Raw genomic sequence first — 23,749 nt, 5'->3', positions numbered from 1 at the left:
TCCACCAACAGTTAATTCCATGCAAGGCTTTCTTTAAGTTAAAACAGACTTCTCACCTCAAGATCTCAAGACTTCAATATGCCGATGTGCACTGTGAATCTAAAGGAACATAGGTACAGACAGAGATGGTTGTAACGCTCCCTAAACTTGATCATGAAAACTTTTTAGGGATCGCACTCGGGTCTCATGCTTTGCAGGCAGATTCTTTACCATCTGAGCCACCAGGGAAGCCCTTGTGAGCTAGAGTTGTCAGCAGATGTACCAAAGCACCACAGGGGCCTGAAAATATCCCAAGTGTGTCATTTTTAAAACAAAAAGATTGATATTTACCATGCAACACTTTAATACCACATTTGGATTAATTTGGGACTACCCTATTGCTCTACTTCCAAATGATGAAAGTGATGCCTGTCAGAACAGAGCCTGCTCAAAGCCAAATTTCTGTTTCTACTCCTGGAACCACTGGAACCTTTATAGTTTTGGAGTAGCTGTTTTGCCATGGCTCCCAATTTAAGAATAAGTTTAATTCTGAATGGGGGGGGGGGGCGTCTAAACTTTAAATTTCAAATTATCAGGTGCCTGACGACTTCGTGTATTTTCCTCGTGAATATCTGTTCGCATCTGCAGTACAGATTGGGAAACCTAGTAGCATTGGGAATGTTGGCTCTGTGGTTAAATTCTGATCATCTCTAGCACCGAAACGTTTAGTGGCTTAAAAAGGCACTTTTGTTCACAGATCTGCAATTTAGTCAGAACTCAACAGGAATAACTCACTTTGCACCAGTTGGTATCCACAGGGATGGTTCAAAAAACTGGGCACTGGAACAGTCTGCAGGCTGTTGGTGATACTGTCTGACGAGGGAGATCTTAGCTGAGGTTATGGCTGTAACAGCTACACGTGGCCTCCCTGCCAAGAGTAAGCATCTCAAGAGAAAGAGGCAGGCAGCTGTGTTGTCTTTTCTAGCCTAGTCTGGTCCATTATATATACTGTTAAAAATGAGTCACTAAAGTTGGGTAATTAATTAGACTCCCATCTTTTGATCCAGCTGTCAAAAGAATTTGTACACATTTGAAACTGCCACAGAATTTCAATTTATTACATAAGTCTTCATAATCCTATATCCTTTATTGTTTTGATTTTTACTTATTTCTTTTTGGCTGTGCTGGGTCTTGTTGCTGTGCAGACTTTCTCTAGTTGTGGCAAGCAGGGACTACTTGTTGCAGAGCACAGGCTCTAGACAAGCAGGCTTTAGCAGTTGCAACACGCAGGCTTTAGAGTACAGGCTCAGTAGTCGTGGCACATGGGCCTAGTTGTCCTGAGGCATGTGGAATTTTCCCAGACCAGGGATCAAACCCATGTTCCCTGCACTGGCGAGCAGGTTCTTAACCACTGGACCCCCACGGAAATCTGTCCCTTATTGTTAATTAACTTCCCCAGCCCGCTGTCCCCTTTCTCACAGTGAAACCTAACTTATGGAACATGCAAAGTGTTCAAGGCTGTGATGTAAATAATCATGAGTTGTTTTCACCTGGTACATCCTCAACTAGCCTTTTCCCAGTAAGTTTCTGACTTTTTCCCTTTTCTTGAGGTTATGTAAGATTAAGATATATTCACACACTAGGCTGGTTCAATTTTATAATTACACATTACAGAACAATTTCACACCCTACTCCTGAAAAATAAAGGGTTGATTGAGTCTTTGATAATGAACTAAAAGTTTCTGGAGAAATAATGGAAATATACCACATATAGTCTAATATTCGTTTTCTCCTTGAGCCAGCTGAATGTGCCAGGACAATGTAACATTCTTTGCTGATTTTGCAGAACTGAAATTTGCAAGATAATCGCCCATTTCGTGGATTAGTAATTCACCATCTATCAGATGAGAGTGGGGAGTCTTAAAAAAAAGTCACACTAAGCCTCAGATTCTGTAGTTGTCTATAGGTAGCTATTTGTAATTACCTAGATAAATCCAAAGAATTTTTAAGTGTTTTGTTTAACAGTGTGCCCTCGCTGGGTCAGTGTGCCTTTCTGAGAAGCTTGTTCAGAAGGGCTTCTGTGGCCTCACTCCTGGAGGTTCTGCTGCTGTGGGGCCTCGGAACCTGCCTTCTGATACTCTCCGGTGACTGGTGCAGGTTGTCTAGGAGCCATGTTTTAGGAGATTGCATCCAGCAGCAGAAGTGCGCCCCCTGAGCTTGAGGGGGCGGGCAGGCAGGGGTTCTGCACTGCTAAATGCCAGCTCTGAGGCGCGGGCATGGTGGGCCTGTTGCCTAGCAACCCTCACTTCGGGCACACTTGCCGCTTGGAGAGCCATCCTTTCCAACAGCTGTAATGCAGAGATTAACCTGGTGAGTCAGCCACGTAATGGGGTAGGTAGATGCTTATTAACCAATAAAAATGCAGGTGGGGACCCACTGGTTAGTTTTACACTAGCCAACATCACAGCAGTCCTCCAAAAGGTTAACTGAAAGACACTGAATACCCAAATCAAGCTGGAGTTTTATTTAAAATGTAAAAGAAATAGTTCTTGAAATACTGATGAATAAAAGCAAAAAGATACAGTGCTGTCTTCCTACTAGTCAGCCAGCCTATCCAAGTACAGGGCAACATACAGTACTTCAGTACTGCAGAATTTCACAGTAGTTTAGTGTTAGATTATCTGTGCCTAGATTGTGTAGAGATTCTCAGTGTGTGATCTTTCTTGGTTCTGGGTTTGCACCTCTACTGAGCATGAACAAGGGCCCCTGCTCCTTGGCCGTAGCCAAATCCCTTGGGCCCAAAGTTCTTCGCATAGCATCCTACAAAAAGAAAAGGGAAGAATTAGTGCAAGTCCATTAAGCTTTGCTGCTGCTGCTGCTGCTGCTGCTGCTGCTGCTAAGTCGCTTCAGTCGTGTCCAACTGTGCGACTCAGGCAAGAACACTGGAGTGGAGAATCCGAGGGACAAGGGAGCCTGGTGGGCTGTCGTCTCTGCTTTGCTAGCACTGCTTAAGACCCATGTATCAACAAACCTCTGTAAATTATAAAAACCTGCTGGCTCTGCCTTACAGTAACTATCTTAAAGCTGCAAATTCAAGTCTGAGTGTTCTAGTTCGCTAGGATTCAGCTCATAGTCGCAACTGAGTTGCAAGTTGGGACCAGACTAGTTATATATTTGTCTATTACCTTCATATATTCATTTGTTTTGCTTAAAACATTTAAGTTGAAAGAAGACTGCTGTTTATGTAGAGGCGTTTTTAATGGCCGTGTCCTCAAGAATGTTCTGTGGTTTTCTGTTCTCTGTAAGCATCCCTAGATCTTTTCAAATTCCCAGTGGCACTATGCCCACCTTTTCCCCACTTTTAAAGTATTTTCCCCCTGCTGGTGACATTTCCTTCACTAATAGCCAGTACAGGATATTCATATGGACAGCAGTAACTGAAGTTAAATTATACCTTTACAATAGATTTCACCTTCTTTCTCAGTCAGAGTTGTTGACTCAAGACTCTTCCCGCACTTAGCACATCGGAAACAGTTTTTGTGCCAGGGCTGGAAGAGAAGAATGAGTAAGTTTAGGTGCTGGAAGATCAACCCCACATGGGCTCCTGACTGCTGTGGGTGAGCCCCAGCCAGGCTAAGACCAGACTCTCCACATGCTCGGCTGCCTGCGGAGGCGCTCAGTTCAAACTTCATCCACAGAAGACACGGAGTGGGAGCTGTGCCACAGAAGGGCCATTTCCCTAAGAGCTGTCCGAAGGCTGGCTGCAGGCGCAGTGGGCTCCCTGTAAAGACCACCTCCTCCGTGGTTGAGAACACAGCAGCTTAGAGAGGAGATGTGCTCGAGCAACTCTTCCAAACTGCATTAGCATCAGGTGCCCTGATGCTTCCTTTCTTGTTTTTTCCCTTTCACCACACTGAAAAACCTGTGCAGTCCAGGTGTGTTAAAAGTCTTGTTTTATTCGTTAACACCTTCATAAGTGCCCCCCCATAAAAACAAGTTTCTGTTAAACATGGATGTGATCTGTCAAACAAGGGGATCACTTCAAAAAATTAATGATTCAGATGGAAATTTGATTAAGAAAAAGTTTAGTTCAAGGCATTTATTTATAAGGCAGAGTGCCTGAGTGGGCCTTGAAGGGACCTGGGGGAGAGAGGGAGCAGAGAGCGGGCTTACTGACTCTAGACAGCACCTCACCTTTCCAGCTCCAATGATCTTCTCGGCAGCGTATACGGAATCCCCACATCTGGAACACTTCTCAGCACCTCCATATTTCTGAGCAAATTTAGAAGTGTTTGGATTTGTTGTCGGCCTGTGAGGTTGAACACTTGTGGAAGGGGGAAGAAAGGAACTAGGTAAGATTTCCCAAAAGGCTCTCAGAAGCCACAAGGCAGACACAACAGAACTCGGATGTAACTGCTCTACTGTCCTTGGCTGGAGGCCTCCACAGGCCAGGACAGGGCAAGAAGGAAATCCCAGGGGCTAGCCGTCTATTTATAGGCTCATTATTGTTACCAAAAGTCAGACAAGGCTCCAGACGTAAGTATCTGTCCCTCTGAGTCTAAACTCATCAGAATTCATGGAATCCTCAGCACTAAACACTTAAGCTACCTACCATAGCATGTATGTGCACCCCACATTCATATTATTATTATTGTTCATATAACATTGGAATTAACAACTAGCTTCTTTAGAAAAAAATCAGTGGTAGTTTAAGCAGTCAAGTTTCTGCATATAGGTAGAATTATGAAAATTAAGTATGTTTTATGGATTATTTAATTCCCCAATATATTGGGGGAAAGTATAAATAGCAGATAAGACAATAGTTAGCATTCAGCAAAGGGTAGCTAAGTGTCAGTTTTTCCACCTAGGAAAACAATCTTGTCCTAGTTATATTTTATTAACTTACGTTTATATTTTAAATGAAATGTTTATTGAGAAATACCGCCTTTTCATAAGACAGTTTATTCAAACTTCACATGTATTGTTAATATCTTCATCTCCAAGTTTCTACATTTCCACCTACCTAAATTGTTTCATCGGAGAAGGCAATGGCACCCCACTCCAGTACTCTTGCCTGGAAAATCCCATGGACAGAGGAGCCTGGTAGGCTGCAGTCCATGGGGTCGCTAAGAGTCGGACACGACTGAGCAACTTCACTTTCACTTTTCACTTTCATGCATTGGAGAAGGAAATGGCAACCCACTCCAGTGTTCTTGCCTGGAGATCCCAGGGACGGGGGAGCCTGGTAGGCTGCCGTCTATGGGGTCGCACAGAGTTGGACACGACTGAAGCGACTTAGCAGCAGCAGCAGCAAATTGTTTCATGCACAGAATTTCTTGAATCATGTTTGATGTGGCCACTGGAAATTTTATTCTAAGCAACAAATACCAATTCACAGTACTAATTCACAGGATTGAACTGTCTGTAAATGGGCATATTTTTAAAAATCCACCACCCACTGTATGTATGTGTGTATATATATATATATAGTCAGCCCTCTTTATCCACAAGTTGTGCATCCACAGACTGATGCAGCCTCAGACTGAAAATATTCAAGAAAAAAAATTCCAGGAAGTTCCCAAAAGTAACACCTGAGTTTACCACATAGCAGCAACTATTTACATAGCACTTACATTGTAATAGGTCTTAGGAGTCATCCAGAGGTGACTTAAAGGTACTTGGGAGGATGTGTGGGCGACATGCAAATACTGCACCTTTTTGTGTAAAATCTGAGCGTTCTCGGGTTTGGGATCTGTAAGGGTGCTGGAACCAACCCCCTGCAGATACCAAAGGACACCCCCACCTACTTTGTGATCTTTAAAAGCTATTCACTGTATCCAACACTTGTAGTTACGTGTTCTCCAAGAAAAATTTCCAGATCTGCCAGTCCTACTGAGAAGAACTTGACGTGGATTATCTTCCACCTTCCTTCCAACAACCTCGGAAGGGAAAGTCGCTTAGTCATGTCTGACTCTTTGCAACCCCATGAACTGCGACCCACCTCTGTCCATGGGATTCTCCAGGCAAGAATACTGGACTGGGTTGCCATGCCCTTCTCCAGGGGATCTTCCTGACTCAGGGATCAAACCTGGGTCTCCCACATTGCATGCAGTTTTGGCTTCTTCTTTTACCATCTGAGTCACCAGGGAACTAACAACCTCAGAAGGTATGGTTAATTGTTACCTTGAATGTCAGATGAGGAAACATGGGCTTATGTGTTGAATAACCTGCTGAAGGGCTAGAGTATTAGTAAATTGGTGAGCCTGAACTAAAAAAATACAGGTCTGCCCAATGAAGATGTCCCTGCCCCAAGTGCTGCCTCGTCAAGAAATTCTCCCGGAGCTGTGTGCGCCCCACACCTGTTGCGCTGACCACATGGGGGCCTTCCAGACCACAGGTGCTCCCAGAGTGCAGTCACTGAGAGAGGCTTCCAGAAAAGGAAAGCCTACACCTAGTCCTGCTGGATGCATGGCACAGGGCCAGGCTAACACAGGGAAGAGGGGAGGGCACAGATCACACAGGCCAGCTTGGAACATTGGCCAGTTACTGGAGGACGTGGGAAGAGCAGACACAGAGGAGGGGCCACTGGTCCTTGTGGCTTTACCACTATGGCCACAGTCACTGACTCACTTTGGGGTCATGGATGAGCTCTGTTTAGGGGGAAGCTGGACAGATCTGTGCTTGAAATAAAATCTTGGGGAACAAGAATGGATTTTAACAAGTTGGAAAAGAGCAGAACAAGAACAGTGAACATTAACGCAGTCAGAGGTAAGCTGGCCTTCCTGCAAGTGACGGCATGCAGCAGTGAATGAGTCAGTCCTGGTACAGCTGACGCCCAGCAAGGCACCATGGCTCAGAGAGCAGAAGAAACGAGAGAGAGGTGGGCTTCGATGCAGAAAGGAGCACAGGTTTGGGGCCAAGAGGACAAATGTTCAAATCCTGGCTCTGCTACTTATCTGTGTGAACTGAGCCTTAGTGCCCTGTCTATAAAACAGGGACAAAGTATCTAAACTCAGAGTTACTATGAAGATTATACAGAATGAACATACATGTTCAGCAGACATTATTTCAGGCATACCATAATGCCTTGTGCTTAAGAGTATAAGCTTTGGAGTTACACTGTTCCAGGCTCTACAGTTAACTAGCAGTGTGACTGTAGGCAAATCACTTAATTCTGTCTTACTTTGTTCCTAAGATGGGAAGCCCTACTTTATAGGACTGTGAGAGGTATATGAGTTACCATATATTATTGCATCGTGTCCAGTCTAGAGTAAGGGCACAATTAATGGCCTTGTCCAAGGGAAAGGCCATCTTACAGGATTATTACACCACTTTTGGCTTCTTCAGTATAAAAGTGGATGTGAAAAATACGAAGTTCAAATGAGGGAATTATTGGGTCAACAATAGGAATAAGTTTTATGTGAAGAAATTAGTCTCAACATGTATCACTAAAATTTAGCAGATTTATTAGCACTTGGCTTACTTGGGTACTGACACCTTTAATAGCAACTCATCTCATAGAATCAAACACGGGAAATAATTTCCAGTTTTAAGTAAGCTAAAGAAAAGTCACTTCTTGGTGAGGAAGCATTCTGGCATGGAGGGAGTGACTGAGGAATCGTCGCCGACTGCGTAACTGCACAGGAGAAACGCATCTGATTCCGACACTACATCTGACATCTTTGAAGCGCTGTGAAAGTAGCACTTGCTTTTGAGAATATCATGACTCCTTGATACAGCTCAGAATGCTATAAACCGGGACTGCACATCACTAGAATAATTAATAAGAGCTTTGCCAGGTCCAAAACTGTCCATTATTTCAAGCTTAAAGAACAGCAGTAAATCTGAGTCATTGTCTTTGATTATTTCAAGCTAAAAACCTGGAAACACCCAGGTTCCGCTGCTCATCAAGCCACATGAATGGCCACTCCTCCTCCCTGCCGGTCAGAGGCCTGACTCACCTCTCGGGCTTGATGCCCAACCTCTCGCCCCGGTCCATGTTGAGGGTGCCTGCGCCCTGGCCGTACCCGTAGCCTTTTGGCCCGTACTTCTTTCCGTAGCAGGATTTGCAGTAGATTTCTTCATCGTGAATTGCCACTGTTGTACTATCTAAATTCTTCCTGCAAACCACTGAGGGGGAAAAAGTTAGACTTAAAAAATGTGCCCAAAATGCCTTTTTCCTTAGAACAATGATAGGGCTGACACAAAACTTAGAAAAGGGAAAGGCACAGGCTCTCATTCCTGCTTTATTCTCTGCTTCCCAAAAGCCACCCAACGGTGTCTGGACTGCTCAGTTATCTGTGAGAACGATCTGCCTTCCTCCACCTATATGATGGTTTGCATTAGAAATACATTAGAATGTTAACATCCTGAAGCCTCAAACTTTGTGGTAGGATCTGCCTCCCAGGCAGGAGGGAGAGAGGTTTCAGAGGTGACTGTGATTCGTGCACAAAAGCACCAGAGCTAGCGCTTTGTGCCCAGGCCTTTGCTCCTAGCCCTCAACACTCAGTCTTTTCATCCCCTTCATCCAAGTATTGTTAAAGAACAAAAGGGCAGGAGTGCCTTGACAGGGGGGAGGGGCTGCCTCTGCAGCTCCTCCTCCCCCAAAAGCACCTCCTGGGATGAAAACAGTTTTAAATCCAGAATTCTAGTTTTCATCACTAGTCTGGAAGGGAAAAAACAGTCTTCTCGCATCTCACCACCAGCTTCTCCAGCAGTGATAAGTAACGTCTGAAAATCGTCAAGTGGTTTCAAGTCTCCCTTCAGTCCCAGAGGGGAACACATTCTTTCTTGATGGATTTCTTAACCACAAGACATTTCCACGTATCCCACTTCATAAAACTGCCAAATGTCATCAAGTTTTATCCAGACATTATTTCACTTTCTAAAACTGCAATTAAGCTGGAGAAAAAAAACAAACTGTGAGAAAGCTCACTGGTAGCACAGCTGGGCAGCAGGAAAGCCCGCCCTAGTGCGATAGAGGAGGGGGTCCCCCCCTTTAAAGAAGAGATGGAAAGAGGAGAGACAGAGGGGCAGGGAGACGTGGCCAGCTGGCTGCTTCAGGGCAGAGCTGGATGGTGAAGTTTCTGTTCTCTTAGACTGAAGTCTTCTCTGGTAGAACAGAATGCTATCATCACCTTTGAACCTTGATGCTGAGGCTCAAGTACTGACATACATATGTCTGCCTAAAGACAGAGTGAACCTAAAATTGTACACTGCTAAAGAACAAACACCCTTCACAGAATACACAGAAAAAAACTTTAAACACGTATGTATGAACCAGAACAAGTTTAAATATATGAAATTTTTACTGGAGAACCAGCCCCTCCCCCTAAGGCCTCATCTGCATTCTATGCAGTAAAATTCTAGGTCTATAAACTACTCTAAATTATTTCCTTAAAAGGCTTTAGTCAGCAGAGGCAAATATTAGGAAAGAGTAATAAAAATGACCAGTGATGACCTTGACATTTAATAAACACTGGCTTGATTATGGTGCAGACATCATGGCTTAACCTAGAGGAAACTAAGAACAATTTTTCAAGTATTTGCATTTCCTCTTTGTTCTTACACTCTCTTGGTACGAAGCTATGGAAAAATTAGATTCCTTTAAAAGAAAATTAACTTCTAAGAGACGAAATGGTTAAACCAAATCTGAGGAATGCGAGCTGCTATGGAGGTGCACAGAGCACACACTCATATGCTGTTTGTATTCTGTGTAGCTGCAACTCTCTCGTCTGTCTCTGACCGCCTGCAAAGCAGTTGCTGTATAAAAAGGTCCAGATGCCTTCAGTGTTGGTGCCTAGAAGGAAAAGGATGACTAAAATTTGTGAGGGAAGTTCTTTCTGATTATTCCTTATTCCTTAGTGTAACTAATTTTTTTTTAAAAAACATACAGAACTCCTAACAGTAGTTTTCACTGCACGGTACTCTAGCGATGGCAGATAAGCTGCACGGATGGGAGGGTTCCTCATGTGACAAATCCTTCATTAAAGAAAATTTGTCATTTGAGTCAAGCTGATTAACGTTGAGTTTTCTGAAGCAGCTACTCTCCCGTTTTAAGACTGAAGACTTGGTGGTCCTCAGAAGGAGTCTGCAGCGTGGCGGGTGGGGGGCTTCTCTCCTATCCTCTTTCTCTCCTTATCAGGTACTGCTCCTCCATGGAGCAGTTGGGCATGTGCTGTTTCATGGGCTACTTCCTGTCTTCATCAGACACTCTGCTCATTCTCCATCCAGAAACAACAGGAATTCCCCACAAATTCTATGGTATTCTCATTTCCTTAGTTCCTTTCCCTCAAATTTAGGACATCATTAACAAGAGAGAACTGTATATATTCACTATCAGAGAAGTCAGGATCTGAGCTTCTAGACATGTGAATTTCAACGACTGACATGCTGAGAAACCCGCCAGTAGGTTTCAAAGAGGAGGAGGTCGGCCAGGACGAGAAAGCCGGAGCGGACAGGGAGTGAGCCGTTCATCCGGGGATTGGAGCCAAGCCCCGGGATGCGCCAGGGACTGTGCTGGACGCCAAACCACAGACACCCGCGTGCTCTGGGTGTGGCAGGGGAGACAGACGTGATAACTGATAACGTGCATGGGAGCCGAGTGGAGGGGAAGTGCTGTGGGGACGCAGGCTGAGTGTCTGGCTCGCTGTCCTTGCTGGGAGGCTGGGCGCATGCACTGTCCAGGAGGACAGACAGGCAGAAACCACTGGGACTGCTGGTGTCAGCTTTGTTAACAGAAGCAGCCTCTTCCTGAAGTAGGTGAATGGAAGCTCCCACACGCGAGTCCGAGCTCAGGGAGACTCACTGCACAGGAAGCAGCAGCGGTGGAAGCTCCGGCCGTCACACTGCACCTCCTCGGCGTGGTACACGGTCCTCCCACAGGCCCCGCACTTGTTGCCACCTCCCCAGACAGGCATCCTGCGGAAGAGAGCATCGTTAGGACGGGCCCCTACCCGACGAGACGCCGCACAGGTTCCCCGGAGGGCTGTTTAGACCCGGGGGACAGCGTTCATTTCTCTATAACCTGCCCCGACCACACCTTTCAAAGACGGGCGGGTCCTCCACATAACCTCATCTTGCCTCCCAAATTATAGCTCTTTCACTAGGAAACGGGGTTGTCACAAACAGGTTTTTTTCCTGCTACAGGACAAAGGACAATACATCAGTGCAGGTCGCCAGGCACAAAACAAACCGCCACCCGCATCCACAGGCTTTAAGAAAGCAGTGTAGGGAGCGGAAAGGCAAACACCCCACCAGCGCAGCCAGCTGTAATGAACTGTTTGAAAACTCAGCTGAAGGGCAGAGCTTTTTGTTACATGTTTACTTCATTGTAACACTGCCAAACTCTTAACCATTTAACATACACAAACTATGACACACTTTGTAGGGAGGAAGCAAGTGCTGAATTTGTGTATCTTCTGTAAAGTTACGGGAGTTCACAGCATAAACAGTTGTTTATCTGACTAGCACAACTGCGTGGGTGGAGCCCGGCTGTAACCACAACAGATCTCCATCCAGATGGAGACCATATAAGCTTCTGTGCCTCACTAATCCAGTGTCCTCCGGTCCAGCCAACAGCTGGCTATCCCTCTCTGATGGGTCTGTCCGTCCATACAAAATATGTTGCCAGTCCCCTTCCTGGTGAAGTGAATTCTCGTTGAGTGTGTCAGAAAAACCTCCTAAGTAGTGTGGCCTGATGGGGCTTCCCAGGCGACTCAGTGGTAAAGAATCCACCTGCCAAAGCAAGAGACTCCGGAGACCTGGGTTCGATCCCTGGGTCAGGAAGATCCCCTGGGGGAGGAAATGGTAACCCACTCCAGTATTCTTGCCTGGGCAGTCCCATGGACAGAGGAGCATGGCAGCGTCGCACAGAGTGAGACACGACTGAGCAACTGAGCACACGCAGTGTGACTTGTGGCAGAGCAGCTGGAAGCTGAAATCCTTGGCTGTCCTGCTATGATGTAGGGCAGCGTGTTCTCGTCTCTCTCTCAATGACTTGGTCTGCTTGGACCCAGTTTAAAATGCCTAGTTCTGAATGGCCAACCTGCTCGACTGCCTTTGCCAGTTACAGTTGTCCTGTAAAGACAGCATGTTATGTCAGCCCTGCAGTACCTACAACACAGTATCTAAAAACACAGTACCAGGATCCCTTTGGCTTCCACCGTCATTTCCAGACTTCCCTTCAGTCAGTAGTGTTTGCAGCCCTTGTCTGTTGCGTCCCCTTGGATGAGCGGCTGGCCTCGGTACGAAGTGTTCACAGCTGGCTAAGAAAGCTGGGACATCCTGACTAACTCAAATCTGGCCAGAAAAAGAAGGGACAGGGACAGCTTCTTAAGCAAAACACTGAAGAACCTTCAGTCTTAAGATTAAAAAGGAGGATGGAGAAAATTCCCATCCCACTTACCATCCTACACCATTTAGACCATCCAGAACGCAAGGCTTCCTGAACACTGAGGTGAGGTCTTTCCACAAGAAAGCCTGACAGAATTAATCACCGTGTTGGGCACCCTGCTGGTACCCAGCCTTCTCTGACCCCTCTTCTGGGAATACTTTCCTCAGATTCTCTCCAGGGAAGCAGCCATCTCTTTCTTGGCACATGTGGTTTAAGAGACTTACTAAATGCAGTTTCCTGGAGACAGTCCACGGTGCTTGCTACCAATTCAAGACAACATGCAGGTAAGCATTTAGAAACCTTTCCGCAGTTTTATGCCACAACAATCAAGAGCATGACCAGTGGACTCATCTTGTTGGACAGAGGACAGACAGTCAGTCTCTATTTGGAAATTAAAGAGAATGGTCCTTTATCACAGACGGTTTGAGAAGCCCTGGGTTAGAGGGGTTTGACTCTACCCTCCACTCCAGGGTTGGACATGCGACTCGTCATACCGGTCAGATCACTGCATCCCCCGTGATGACTGGTTTAGGACCAGGCACAGGACCCCAGGCCAGTTCAATGGAAGTGAAACCTGGTCTTTGGTTTACAACTAACTGGGCGAATGCAGGAGGGGCATTGCTAGCAGCTGTCTGCAAGAAAACTTAAGAATGAAGCCAGCATAGAGGAAAACAGAGAAACTAGATGCTTTTCAGCTTCACCTTGTTGTATCCCATGCTCTTCAGTTATATGAGCCAATAAATTCCCTTTGGGAGATAGAGCCCCTGGTCTCAGAAATAAACAGCAGCAGCAACACACAAAGAGACACACCAAGGCCTGACTGATGGGACCAGTTATCACTGTCTGTTGGCCTCAACTTGCAGAAAGCCTATTTCCCTTGTTCAGACAGGAAGAGATTAATTCCTGGGGTCCACACATGTTACCAGGCTCCTGTGAAGGCATCGTATAGGATCGATACCCAGCACCAATGGGATATATCTGCATGCTGTCCTTTGCTGCTAAGTCGCTTCAGTCGTGTCCGACTCTGTGCGACCCCATAGACGGCAGCCCACCAGGCTCCCCCGTCCCTGGGATTCTCCAGGCAAGAACACTGGAGTGGGTTGCCATTTCCTTCTCCAATGCATGAAACTGAAAAGTGAAGTTGCTCAGTCGTGTCCCGTGTCCAACTCTTTGCGACCCCATGGACTGCAGCCTACCAGGCTCCTCTGTCCATGGGAGTTTCCGGCAAGAGTACTGGAGTGGGGTGCCATTTCCTTCTGTCCTTTAGTAGTTGCATAAATTCTCATTCCCGTCCCTGCAGACAGATGCTCCGTTGTTTAAATCCACAGTGAAACCTGAGCCCAACTGCAGAACTTGACACAGAGCTTGGCTCCAACAGCCCTCCCTGGCTTGAGCTTGGAGCAGAGTTAATGTAATGACCTTGCCCCATGGCTCCAAAGTTACCTGTGTTCTGGAATGCTCACAGATACAACAGACATCTGCTGGAAGTAACCCCATGATTCTGAGGTATCCAAACACCAAAGCCAGACTTGTAGGTAATGATGCTGTAGTGACTTAAAATCGGATCCCAAACATCAACAGCCTAGCTGGCTTTTAAAATACATTATTGGCAAGGCCCTTCTCTTCGCATTCGAAAGTGTCATGGTACCACCAATGTGTATCATATTTACTTTGGAGCAATCACCTGTCAGGAGCTAGACTTCTATCAAGACTAACACTGTCCTGGGTTTTCTTTGAACAGCATCTAAAAATACATCAAAACTAACTTGTCACTCTATGTTTCTCTCTGCTGTAGAGCAACTCGGGACTTTTAAAAAAGGAAGAACATCCTCCCTTTTCTTATGCAATTCAGGGTTATATAAATTCACTTCTTATAAGTCAAGTCTGATTCCTGCTGTACACACCATGCCAGTCAAAGGTAAGTAGTCATCTTTTGGGGAAATACCTATCCAATAGCTATTCAGCTTAGCATTTTAAGAACTTCTTCCTTTGGGGGTGGGGATCACAGTTCTGTCTTCCCCCCACATCATCTACCAGAGTATTTGGCATATGTTAAAATACATAATTTCTATTGTTTTAAAAGAATCTTTCCGTTTTCAATTTGTTTGTACACTTCCCGATTCGATCTTTTGAAGACAGCGGTAGCACTGCCCTACTTTTCTCCGTCACATTCTTGGATTCTCAGCACAATTTCCAAATCATTAACTTTTTAAAAATTGCACTCAGCTTAAAGGCTTTGCTCAGGGTTTCTGAATAATGCTCCCTGTGGGCCAGGCTAATAGGGCATCCTCAGAGAGAGCCAGCTGGATTTATGTTTATTGGTTAAGCTGGATAGTGGGTAGCTGGGTGTATCTTATGTTATTCTCTGTTTCGTATGTCTGAAATATTTTGTAATGGAAGGAAAGAAGGAGGGCAAAGAAGGAAGGGAGAGATGAAGGAAAACATTGATTTAGACAGACCTGGGTTAATTTCACTATTATAATGGTTGTGCAATCTTTGGCTTTCTTATCTGCAAAAGAAGGGGGGAAGGTAACCCTCTACCTCACAGAGATATTGTGAAGATAAAACACAAATACATAAATTTTTTTCTTGGCAGATATCCAGTAACTGGCAGCTTGAGGATGGGGGAGCATCTCATACTGTCCATCCTGCCAGGAGTCTTCCTAGAGGAAACCCCCTGACCAGGACCCATAGGACACAGCTCAGAGCAACAGCCGTAAAGAAAAGTCACCTGATCAGTCACTCATAAACCTTCTGGGACGTTACAATGCACAAGTAAATGGCAGTTGGCACTCGTGGGGACTATGAAATTAAGTTTGAATTTACACCTTTGGGTGTGCCCCTCTGCACATTTGCTAAATCTGGCAGAGGGAATGGGACCATCTTCCATTCCTGTCACTCTTGGCACTGCTATGCATATATTAAAACACACACAAACGCAAAGCTTCATTTTTCCTACAAGCTCCCGGCTGCACTGCTCCACAACAGCTGACATTAATCACAGCAGACTGGATTTGCACTGAGCAGTCTGCATGCCTTTCCCTGATACTGTGCATTAATTTACAGAATGGTAAGAAAATCCCACGTTACACACACCTTGCAAAAGAGGCCACACTGGGGCTAATTCCGGTTTTTCATCTTGTTCTTTGGTTCTCATTACCGGAAAGAGTTCCAGCACTAGGATTTATCCACTGTGCTGGATGAAAAAAACTTGATCTTCATCCAAACACCTATGTGCAGTTTCTCTTTGCTGCTTCTCGCTAGTCTAAAGGCACCACACCCAGAACCCATAAGACTTAGCCCAAGAAGAAACTTACTGTCTAAATCTGAGTCACCTTGTGGTAAAGTTAGCTCATTCTCTAGATAGCCAGTGGCCAGAGGCATCATTCTCCCCACCTGTGCTGCGCTAACTGCCTTATTTTAGGATCTGAATGACGCAAACCCATGAATTTCAAGTCTCCATGTCACCACTTGCAATTTAAGTTAATTGCTCTGATGCCGAGTGAATTGTTCATAAACCTAGATTCTAAATGCTTCCAGAAGATCTGCCACTTTACGACTACATGCAGGTCTTTGTTATTATACTAGAATCTTTGTTATCATACTATAATAACTTCCCAAGAGGACAATCTACTATAAACCAGTTTCATTTTGAGCCACATCCAGACAGGGTCACTTGTTAAAGAATATGTAACTGTCCCCAAACACAGTGGTTTTTAAAGAGGCCAGAGTTTGAGAGCTGTAAATAATTGGAAATTAAGCTTCACGAGCATTCATGTATGAATGCCCATTCTAAAATTTTCTTCTTCGACCCAAACTACCTTCTTATTAGTCTACATCCCTTATCTGAGTGAGACTGCATCTGAGTGATGGGCTCCTTCTACCAAGGCCAGATCCTCAAGCTGGGCTTCAGGAGAGCTCAGCCTCAGGGTGAACTAAGAAAATGGATTTTGGAGTCAACAGTCTCACTTCCCTCATGTGCAAAAGGAGGACAGCAGTGCCTTTCATATAGAGTTGTTAAGAGAATCAGATGAGAAAATGTCCTTCTAGTCAGCATCTAATCACTGGTAGCCTTTACCATCGGTATTTAGTCATGTTCAGTCTTTGTTATCAATACTCATCTCCTACCCATCTCAGAGTCCATCCATTCCTTCCTTATACCCCTAATCCCTCTAAAACATCAGGAAAACTGACTTCCCTCCCTCATCCAGTTAACTCCTGACTTCATTTCTGAATCTCGAGTAATTCTGGCAGCACAGGAGCAGCTGATAAAGACTAACGCTGCACTGTTTGTGCAGCTCTCCTGCAGACCTATTAACTCAGCATCTTACAAGCTGTATCCTGGGTCGGGAGCGGAGGATAGAAGGGTAAAGGGAGAGTGCCAGTTTCTCAGGGAGTTCTGCTTTGGTGGTAGAGGTATATAAACAAGTAACAGCAAAATAACATAACCCAAAGCCCAGACGCACGCAGAAGGGGTTTGGGAAGTCTACTGATAGAGGGATGCCAGGATAGTTTCATCTTGTTCACTGATACGGGTTCCTGCAACTATGTTGAAAAAAGATTCCAGAGATCAGTCAAGGTTCTGAATTCAAGATTATTATTTTATGTCGGCCATAGAAATTGCAGTGCACATGCTGCCTCTACGTCATTCCTGGAGGAAGAGAAAGTGTGGGACTCAGAATCAGACACTTGTAAGCCTGAAAGTCGGTGATCAGCTCTGCTATCTTAACCAAGTTCCTGATCCCCTGAGCCTTTATGTCTTCAGCTACAACTTGGAAATGGATGAGCAGTCTCTCATAGGACGACTGTTAAGGATTTAACGAGATATTAATAACATTCGTAAAGTTCCTGGCAGAGAGCCTGTGCTCCATAAACATGGGCCTCCTTTTCCTTCAGGAGCACCAGTGGGCCTGAAATATGGTTAGCAGATGTTCTGGGGTTAAGTGACTTGCTCAGATCAGTGACCTCCAAAGATGCAAATCTAGGTTCAACCACTCATGTCTGACTCCAGAACCACAAGCTGTCCCCCAAACTCTAGTGTCTGATTTAAGGATGGAGAACATTCAGATCACTGGAGCGTGAATTGTAACTTACACCCAGGGATGCCTTCCATTCTGCCCAGTGTCTTCATCCAGCCAACTGGCAGTTAAGTGTCCTCTCTGCTAATCTCACACCCAAACGGCTGCTCTCAGCCAAAAAGCACTCTACCACTCCTCAATGCTCTCCCAAGTCCATCCTCCTCCTGAGGGAAACCTCCCTTCTGTCTAAAAGCACTCCTGTGTTCACCTCACCCTCACCATTCATTACTGCTTCTATATCTTGTTGCCACTCATGTCTTCAACTCGGAGGACAGCAAAATCCTTGACACAGATTTGGAGACAAGCTGCCAAATCACCCATTAGAATACAACTACGCTCTCAGCTTGGTCACTCTGACCTCCGTCTGCCAGACCTCCATCTGTCCAGAATCTGTGCAAATGATAAGATATTTAATTACTCAGACAATTTAATGTTTGTGTGGTTTTTACATACAGTCAGACTGAGATTGATCTGCCAAGACTACTGTTTATTTGCCAAAAGATCTTAGGTTGGTTATCTGATCTGCTCATTTTCTCATTTTAAAAATGGAGATACTGCTTATTTACATCATAAGGCAGTTTTGAGATTGGACGATATTTGTAAAGCACTTAGAATAATGTCTGCCATGTGATAAGTAACAATAATTAGAAATAGTTATGTAAAGGTTGGGGCTTCCCAGGTGGTAAAGAACCCGCCTGCCAGAAGATGCAGGAAACACGGGTTCAGTCCCTGGGTGGGGAATATCCCCTGGAAAAGGGAATGGCTACCCACCCCAGTATTCTTGCCTGGAAAATTCCATGGACAGAGGCGTCTAGTGGGCTACAGTCCATGGGGTCACAAAGAGTTGTGGATGCGACTAAGAAAAATCAATCAAATGTAAAGCTTACTATACTTATGTTAAGTAGTTTACTTATATTAACTTACTTAATCCTCGTAACAGCTGAGGATTATCATTATCATTATCCTCATTGTATGAGTGGGAAAGCTGAGGTATAGATTATTAAGTGGCTCATAACTGTGAAACCAAAAATTACCAATTCAAGTTAAAAATACCAATGAAATTTAAATAGACTGTATTGAGTTTACTTGACTGATGTTTCACTAAAAGTAAACCATGGCTAGCAACACAAAACAGTAGTGACTGACATGGCCTATTAGCACAAGTTCTTTTTTTTTTTTTTTTTAGATTAATGTATTTTTATTTAAAAAAATTTTTTTATTGGAGTATACTTGGTTTACAATGTTGTATTACTTTCTGCTGTAGAACAAAGTGAATTAGTCATAGATGTATACAGACAGATGTATCTCCTCCCCCCCCCCCACCTCTCTAGGTCATCACAGAGCACCCAGCTGAGCTCCCAGTGCTATAGCGCAGCTTCCCACTAGTTGTTTGATACGTGGTAGCGTATATATGTCAATGCTACACTCTCAACAAGTTCTTTTAAATTGGGTGTTTTCTGTCCTGCTGTGGGAGGGGTGAGGATTTGATTCTGTTTTTCTCTTCTGGAAAAGACGCCATAATGAAACCTTACTGGGAAGACATCCGGCTGAAATGTATTCAATGGTATGTGTCGTCTTCTTGTTAGTCGAGGACAATTAGTAGCAGTGTTGGCACAATGAGATGAGTAACAAAGGAACCTGATGTCCTTTGTGAATGGTTTACAATATACAGCTTTTGGTTCTTCCTCTAAGACTTACATTAAAATGTTCAACAATCAGAACTTGTGCCTGGCTCCTCCACAATCCATTTTGAGAAAACTCCCCTAAGTCAAGGTTCTTAACCTGAGGTCCACAGAGTCCCTGAAACTCTGAGGATTGGTGAACTTAGTACCATGTACTTTATGTACTTAAAAAGTTTAAGAAGGGGTCCAGAGACTTCACTAGACTGCCAAACTGTTCCAAGACACAAAGAAGTTAGGTAGTACCATCCTGAGTAATCGAGAACCCAGGTGCAGGGAACCCCATCCAAGAGAACACAAGGGATGCCAGGCAATACCAGCCCAGGAAATGACACAGTTGAGGAAACCTGCAAAAGGGAAGAAAGCTGGCCTCCAAGCAAGGCCTAGGCAATACTGTCCAAATCAGCACTCTCCCAGAGGAGGCTTTCGCTGATAGCCATTTACCCCTGTGTTCAACAAAGTACAGAATGGTACAAGGAACGGCATGCCTTCTGAGAACCCCTGCAAGGTAAGTGCTACAACACCCATTTTATAAGATGAAGTAACAGACCCAAGAGTAAACTAACTTGCCTAAGGTCATCAAAGCAGTGGGTGCTGAAGCTGGGATGTGCATTTGGGCCCAACTGGTCAGTCCTGTCCTTCTCACCATGCTATGCCTCCTCTCCTGCAGTGGGCGTGCTCATCCTGCTCATCTGATTTCCCTGATTTTTGACAGAGAAGAAAAATTGGAGGCCCAGATCCCCACATTCAGTGGCACTGAGGTTTCTCAAGCTCTTCCTTTATTACTGCCAACTTTTACTCTATGCCATCATTCTTGCTGTTTTAATGTAAAATAGAGTTTCCTCAAGATCCAAGTGAGTTGGCGGTTTCATCAGGACAGACTTCCAGAGTATGGCTTTCAGCTCAGGATTTGGCACATACCAGTATTAATCAGTATTTGTGAATACATTTAGAGGAATCCATTAAAAAATTCAAGATAGAAACTGTAGCTCCAAGCTGCTAATACTTACGTGGCTTGAGTCCAATTAAATCTTTGTTCTCTATAATTGCAATCTTACTCAAACTTTCATTCATTCATTCAGCTAACCAGTACTGGTTCTGGTCCAACAGTGTTTAAGATACCCAAGCAAAGTTCTGTGAATTTCAAAGACTCGTGAGATGCAGACCCTGTCTCTACCTAACTTCACTCTGAAAGAGAAAAGGAAACTAGAATTCAGAGTAGAAAGAACCTTGAGAAATACTGGTAAAGTATCAGAGAAAATCAGTTTTAGAGGGCAATGACCAATGAGATAGTGGGGGGAGACCACAGAGGACTTAATAAAATTTGTTCTAGTTTGGTATGCAGTTTTTAAAGTATGTCTTAAATACATAACAGTTTTAAACTATGTCAGTCTGTCACCTTCTGAAACAGTCTGTGGAGTGTGTTTCTCTCTAAATACTCCACTTCTTACCTAATACTTTCTCAGTGAATTCTGAGATGAGGCATCAAGAACCTGAGTTTCATTAAGTCCTGAGACTAGTAACTAAGGCCCTCCCACCCTGGTGGAGATGAAATAATGATGTTGACCGCCCTCCCTCCCCCCCCCTTCCCCGCCCCTCGCCCCTCGCCCCCAACTTCAATAGACTAAGGCTTGGACTCTGTTGACCTATGTCCCAATTCTATGCTGAATTCTCCTTTGCTCAAGCCCCCTCATGAATATGCATGTGCCCTTAGCTTAAAACTTCCCCAGTTTTGCTGTTGGGGAGACACTTTTGCTGTTGGGGAGACACTGTTTTAGGAAAGTATTCTCCTTCCTTGCTACAAGTAACAATAAACCTTCTCTCTCTCTCTCTCTCTCTCTCACACACACACACACAGAGTATGTGAAATTTACCCTTTTAGAATCTATTGCCCAGCTCTTTCCTGAAAATCTGAGTCAAATTATAACCAACTCTGTGGCTGTCCTATTTGGATTCTTGGCATTTTTATAAGTAGAGCTTTAAAACAGGTTAATTAGAAAAGTTAAGAATTATAGAGGCCATTTTTACTGCTCGAGTTAAAAAATTACCCCAAATAAAAAGTATGTATAAAATGAAAATGAAAAACAAGTCTGGTCTCTGGACCGCGAATAAAGCAGCTTAAACATTTTGAGTAACCATTTAAACAGATACCGTTCTACAAAAGTCCAGGCTGGGAGGTGGGGGTGGGGCAGACGTGGGTGTCTCCTGACTCAGAAAAGCCCCCTCCCCCCTCCCCCCTGGGGGCTGCCTACGTGGAGTTTTGGAACCGCGGTTGTGATTTTCAGAACCTGTTGCAGAATTTACAAGCATTCTTGCTTTCCCGGTTTGTACCTGAATTGTAGAAAGTTCCGGAAAAAGCTGGGACAGATCGATATGACGTTTCACTCCCGTTCCTTCAACATTTAAGGTTCGGCGCTCGGTGGGCAGAGGCCACCGAACAACAGGGCTACCAGGAGCTCTGTACCGCAACAGAGGAAGCATTCTGGGTTCAACCGGCTATGGGAGCCCCCTGCTCACCCCCAGGGCTCCGAACCAACCCCTGGGAAGGTCGTCCTCAGCGCACAGCACACTCGGGGCACAGGAGACCCCAGGACTCGGATTCCGCCCTCCTCTTCGCGGAGAGAGAATGCGCCACTGGAGGAGCGGGCCCAAGACTACTAAACGGCGGATTAGCAGCCACGCGAAACTCTCGACCCTACCTCTCTCTCCCGGAAAAACCGGTATGGAGATAACGCACCATTATTTCTCTGCCCAGGGGACCCGGGATCCGAGAGCAGGTCTCGGGCGGCCGCGGGGACCAGGGCAGGTGTGTGGAGGGGTATGGCGGGGATCGGGGCGCAGGAGTGAGGAGGATGAAGGGGGTACGAAAAAATGGGGATCGCGATGGTAACATCAGAGGAGATGGGAGGGGGCGCCCGCAGGGCGGCCTGAGGGTCCCGGGGGGCTAAGGGGGACCCCCCATCCCCAGGATCGGCGAAACACCCCCATCGCCTTACTCCGGTTACTCACTCAAATCGGAAGGAGGACCACGCTGAGCGTTGGAGAACAGGTCGCAGAAACCGCGGCGGGAGTCTGGCAACCCGGCGGAGAGCGCGGGTACCTTTTAAAGCCCCCGTGGGCGTGGCCTCTGTGCACCCCGCCCCCACCCCACAGCGCCCTGCCGCGCCGCGCGGGTACCTCTTAAAGCCCAATGGGTGTGGCCTGTGCGCACCACACCCGCCTCGCGGCGCCCCGCCCCCCCGGGCGGCCTCCCGGGCAAGCTGCTAGGACTGGGGGCGTCTGGCGGGAGGGCTGCGCGTGGCGGGTCCCCGGGGTGAGGCCGGAGAAACAAAGGCAGAATCCCGCCTTTTCCTGCTGCATCCCGCGCGCCGGGTGTCCCCCACCGTACTGGGACCGTTCCCGCCGGTTTCCTCTTCACCCTAGCCCCTGAAGCCCGCGGTTTCCAGAGGCGCTCAGGAGTTGGGAAAGGAGACCGCCTCACCCTGACGCGAGGCCGGACGCCGGGACGGTCCCGTCGGGAAACAGCTCTTGCGACGTGCCGTTCCTACCGCGGGCGCCGGTTCTCCTTCAGGACGGAGCACTCCAAGGTCGAGGGGTTTCCAGCAGTAGAAAATCGGCCAGATCGGGGGTTTCCACCACCCTCTCCCTTGCCTTATCGTTATAAGTAAACTCAAAGTGATCAACTTCCCCAATGGACAAGTATCCTGTGGCCCGATTTCCAGCTTCTGGGAATTCGCGCAGCCTTCCTGTTCTTAAAGAGCAAAATTTCTCATCTAGACTAAATAAATGACGTTACACAAAACGCCTCATTACCCAAGTGTTTTGCTTTTCCCACCACGGTTGCACACACTGCTGCGGGGGTCGGGGGGGCAAACCCAGCCCGCAAACCCGGGCGCCAAAGGACCCTGCTGCGTCGGTGTCGGAAAACCCCAGGGACGGCAGTGACAACCGAGGCGACCTGATACCGGACCTTACAGTCTGCTTTATTGTTTCAGGTGGAAAGAAAAATAAACAATGGCATCTCTACCTTGTTCACAATTCTAGGCTACTAGAGACCTCTGTGCCGGCAGCGATGATCCCTGAGAGTTGGTGTTTGGGAAAGTGGAGAACTCCAAGAGGCAGTGACCAAGGCTTTCCCTCAGGTCACAAATGCAATAGCCTCCTCTAGTGCAAAGCTTCTCCAATTCCACACTGTAGGCATTTGGGGTTGCATGATTCGTAGCTGTGAGGGCTTGCTGCACATTGTAGAATGTCTCCACCGACATGTCAATAACACCCTTCCTTACACACTGTAATAATCAAAAAGTCCCCAGACAGTGGTAAGTGCCCTCCTGGGAAGGGGGCAGAGGGCATTGGTTGAGAACGCCACCCTGGTATATATCTGCATGTCAAAGTGGTTTATAGTATTATTATTGTTTTATTTTATGTGCTGGGACCAATCCAGGATAAACCCATTAAAACAGCAGCGTTATTCTCTGTCCACCCAGTACTGTGCAAAAACACGTAGTGGTGATTGACATCTCCTGATATTGTCTTGGGAGTCTGGAAGTATTCCTGCCTGCTGTGAGTGTTGCTAAATATGGTCAGCCCCTATTTTCATGACATCATCTAATGTAACA

At 45.9% G+C, this 23,749-nt stretch overlaps 1 protein-coding gene across 1 annotated transcript; it reads right to left on the bottom strand.

Annotated features, from left to right (window-relative positions):
* Nucleotides 1-2,488: 2,488 nt before the first annotated feature.
* CSRP2 (cysteine and glycine rich protein 2) lies at nt 2,489-22,270 on the bottom strand. The gene is made up of 6 exons (XM_005893633.3): nt 22,140-22,270; nt 10,787-10,899; nt 7,941-8,109; nt 4,174-4,303; nt 3,434-3,527; nt 2,489-2,799 (listed from the first exon to the last, which is right to left on the bottom strand). The coding sequence occupies exons 2-6, from the start codon at nt 10,896-10,898 to the stop codon at nt 2,723-2,725; spliced, it is 582 nt and encodes a 193-aa protein (XP_005893695.1). The 5' UTR covers nt 10,899; nt 22,140-22,270; the 3' UTR covers nt 2,489-2,722.
* Nucleotides 22,271-23,749: the final 1,479 nt, after the last annotated feature.

The sequence above is a fragment of the Bos mutus genome, chromosome 5 (genome assembly GCF_027580195.1).
Source record: "Bos mutus isolate GX-2022 chromosome 5, NWIPB_WYAK_1.1, whole genome shotgun sequence".
In the NCBI taxonomy this organism is placed as follows: Eukaryota; Metazoa; Chordata; class Mammalia; order Artiodactyla; family Bovidae; genus Bos; species Bos mutus.
The sequence above is the reverse complement of the archived record's forward strand: the minus strand, read 5'-3'. Positions and strand labels throughout refer to the sequence as shown.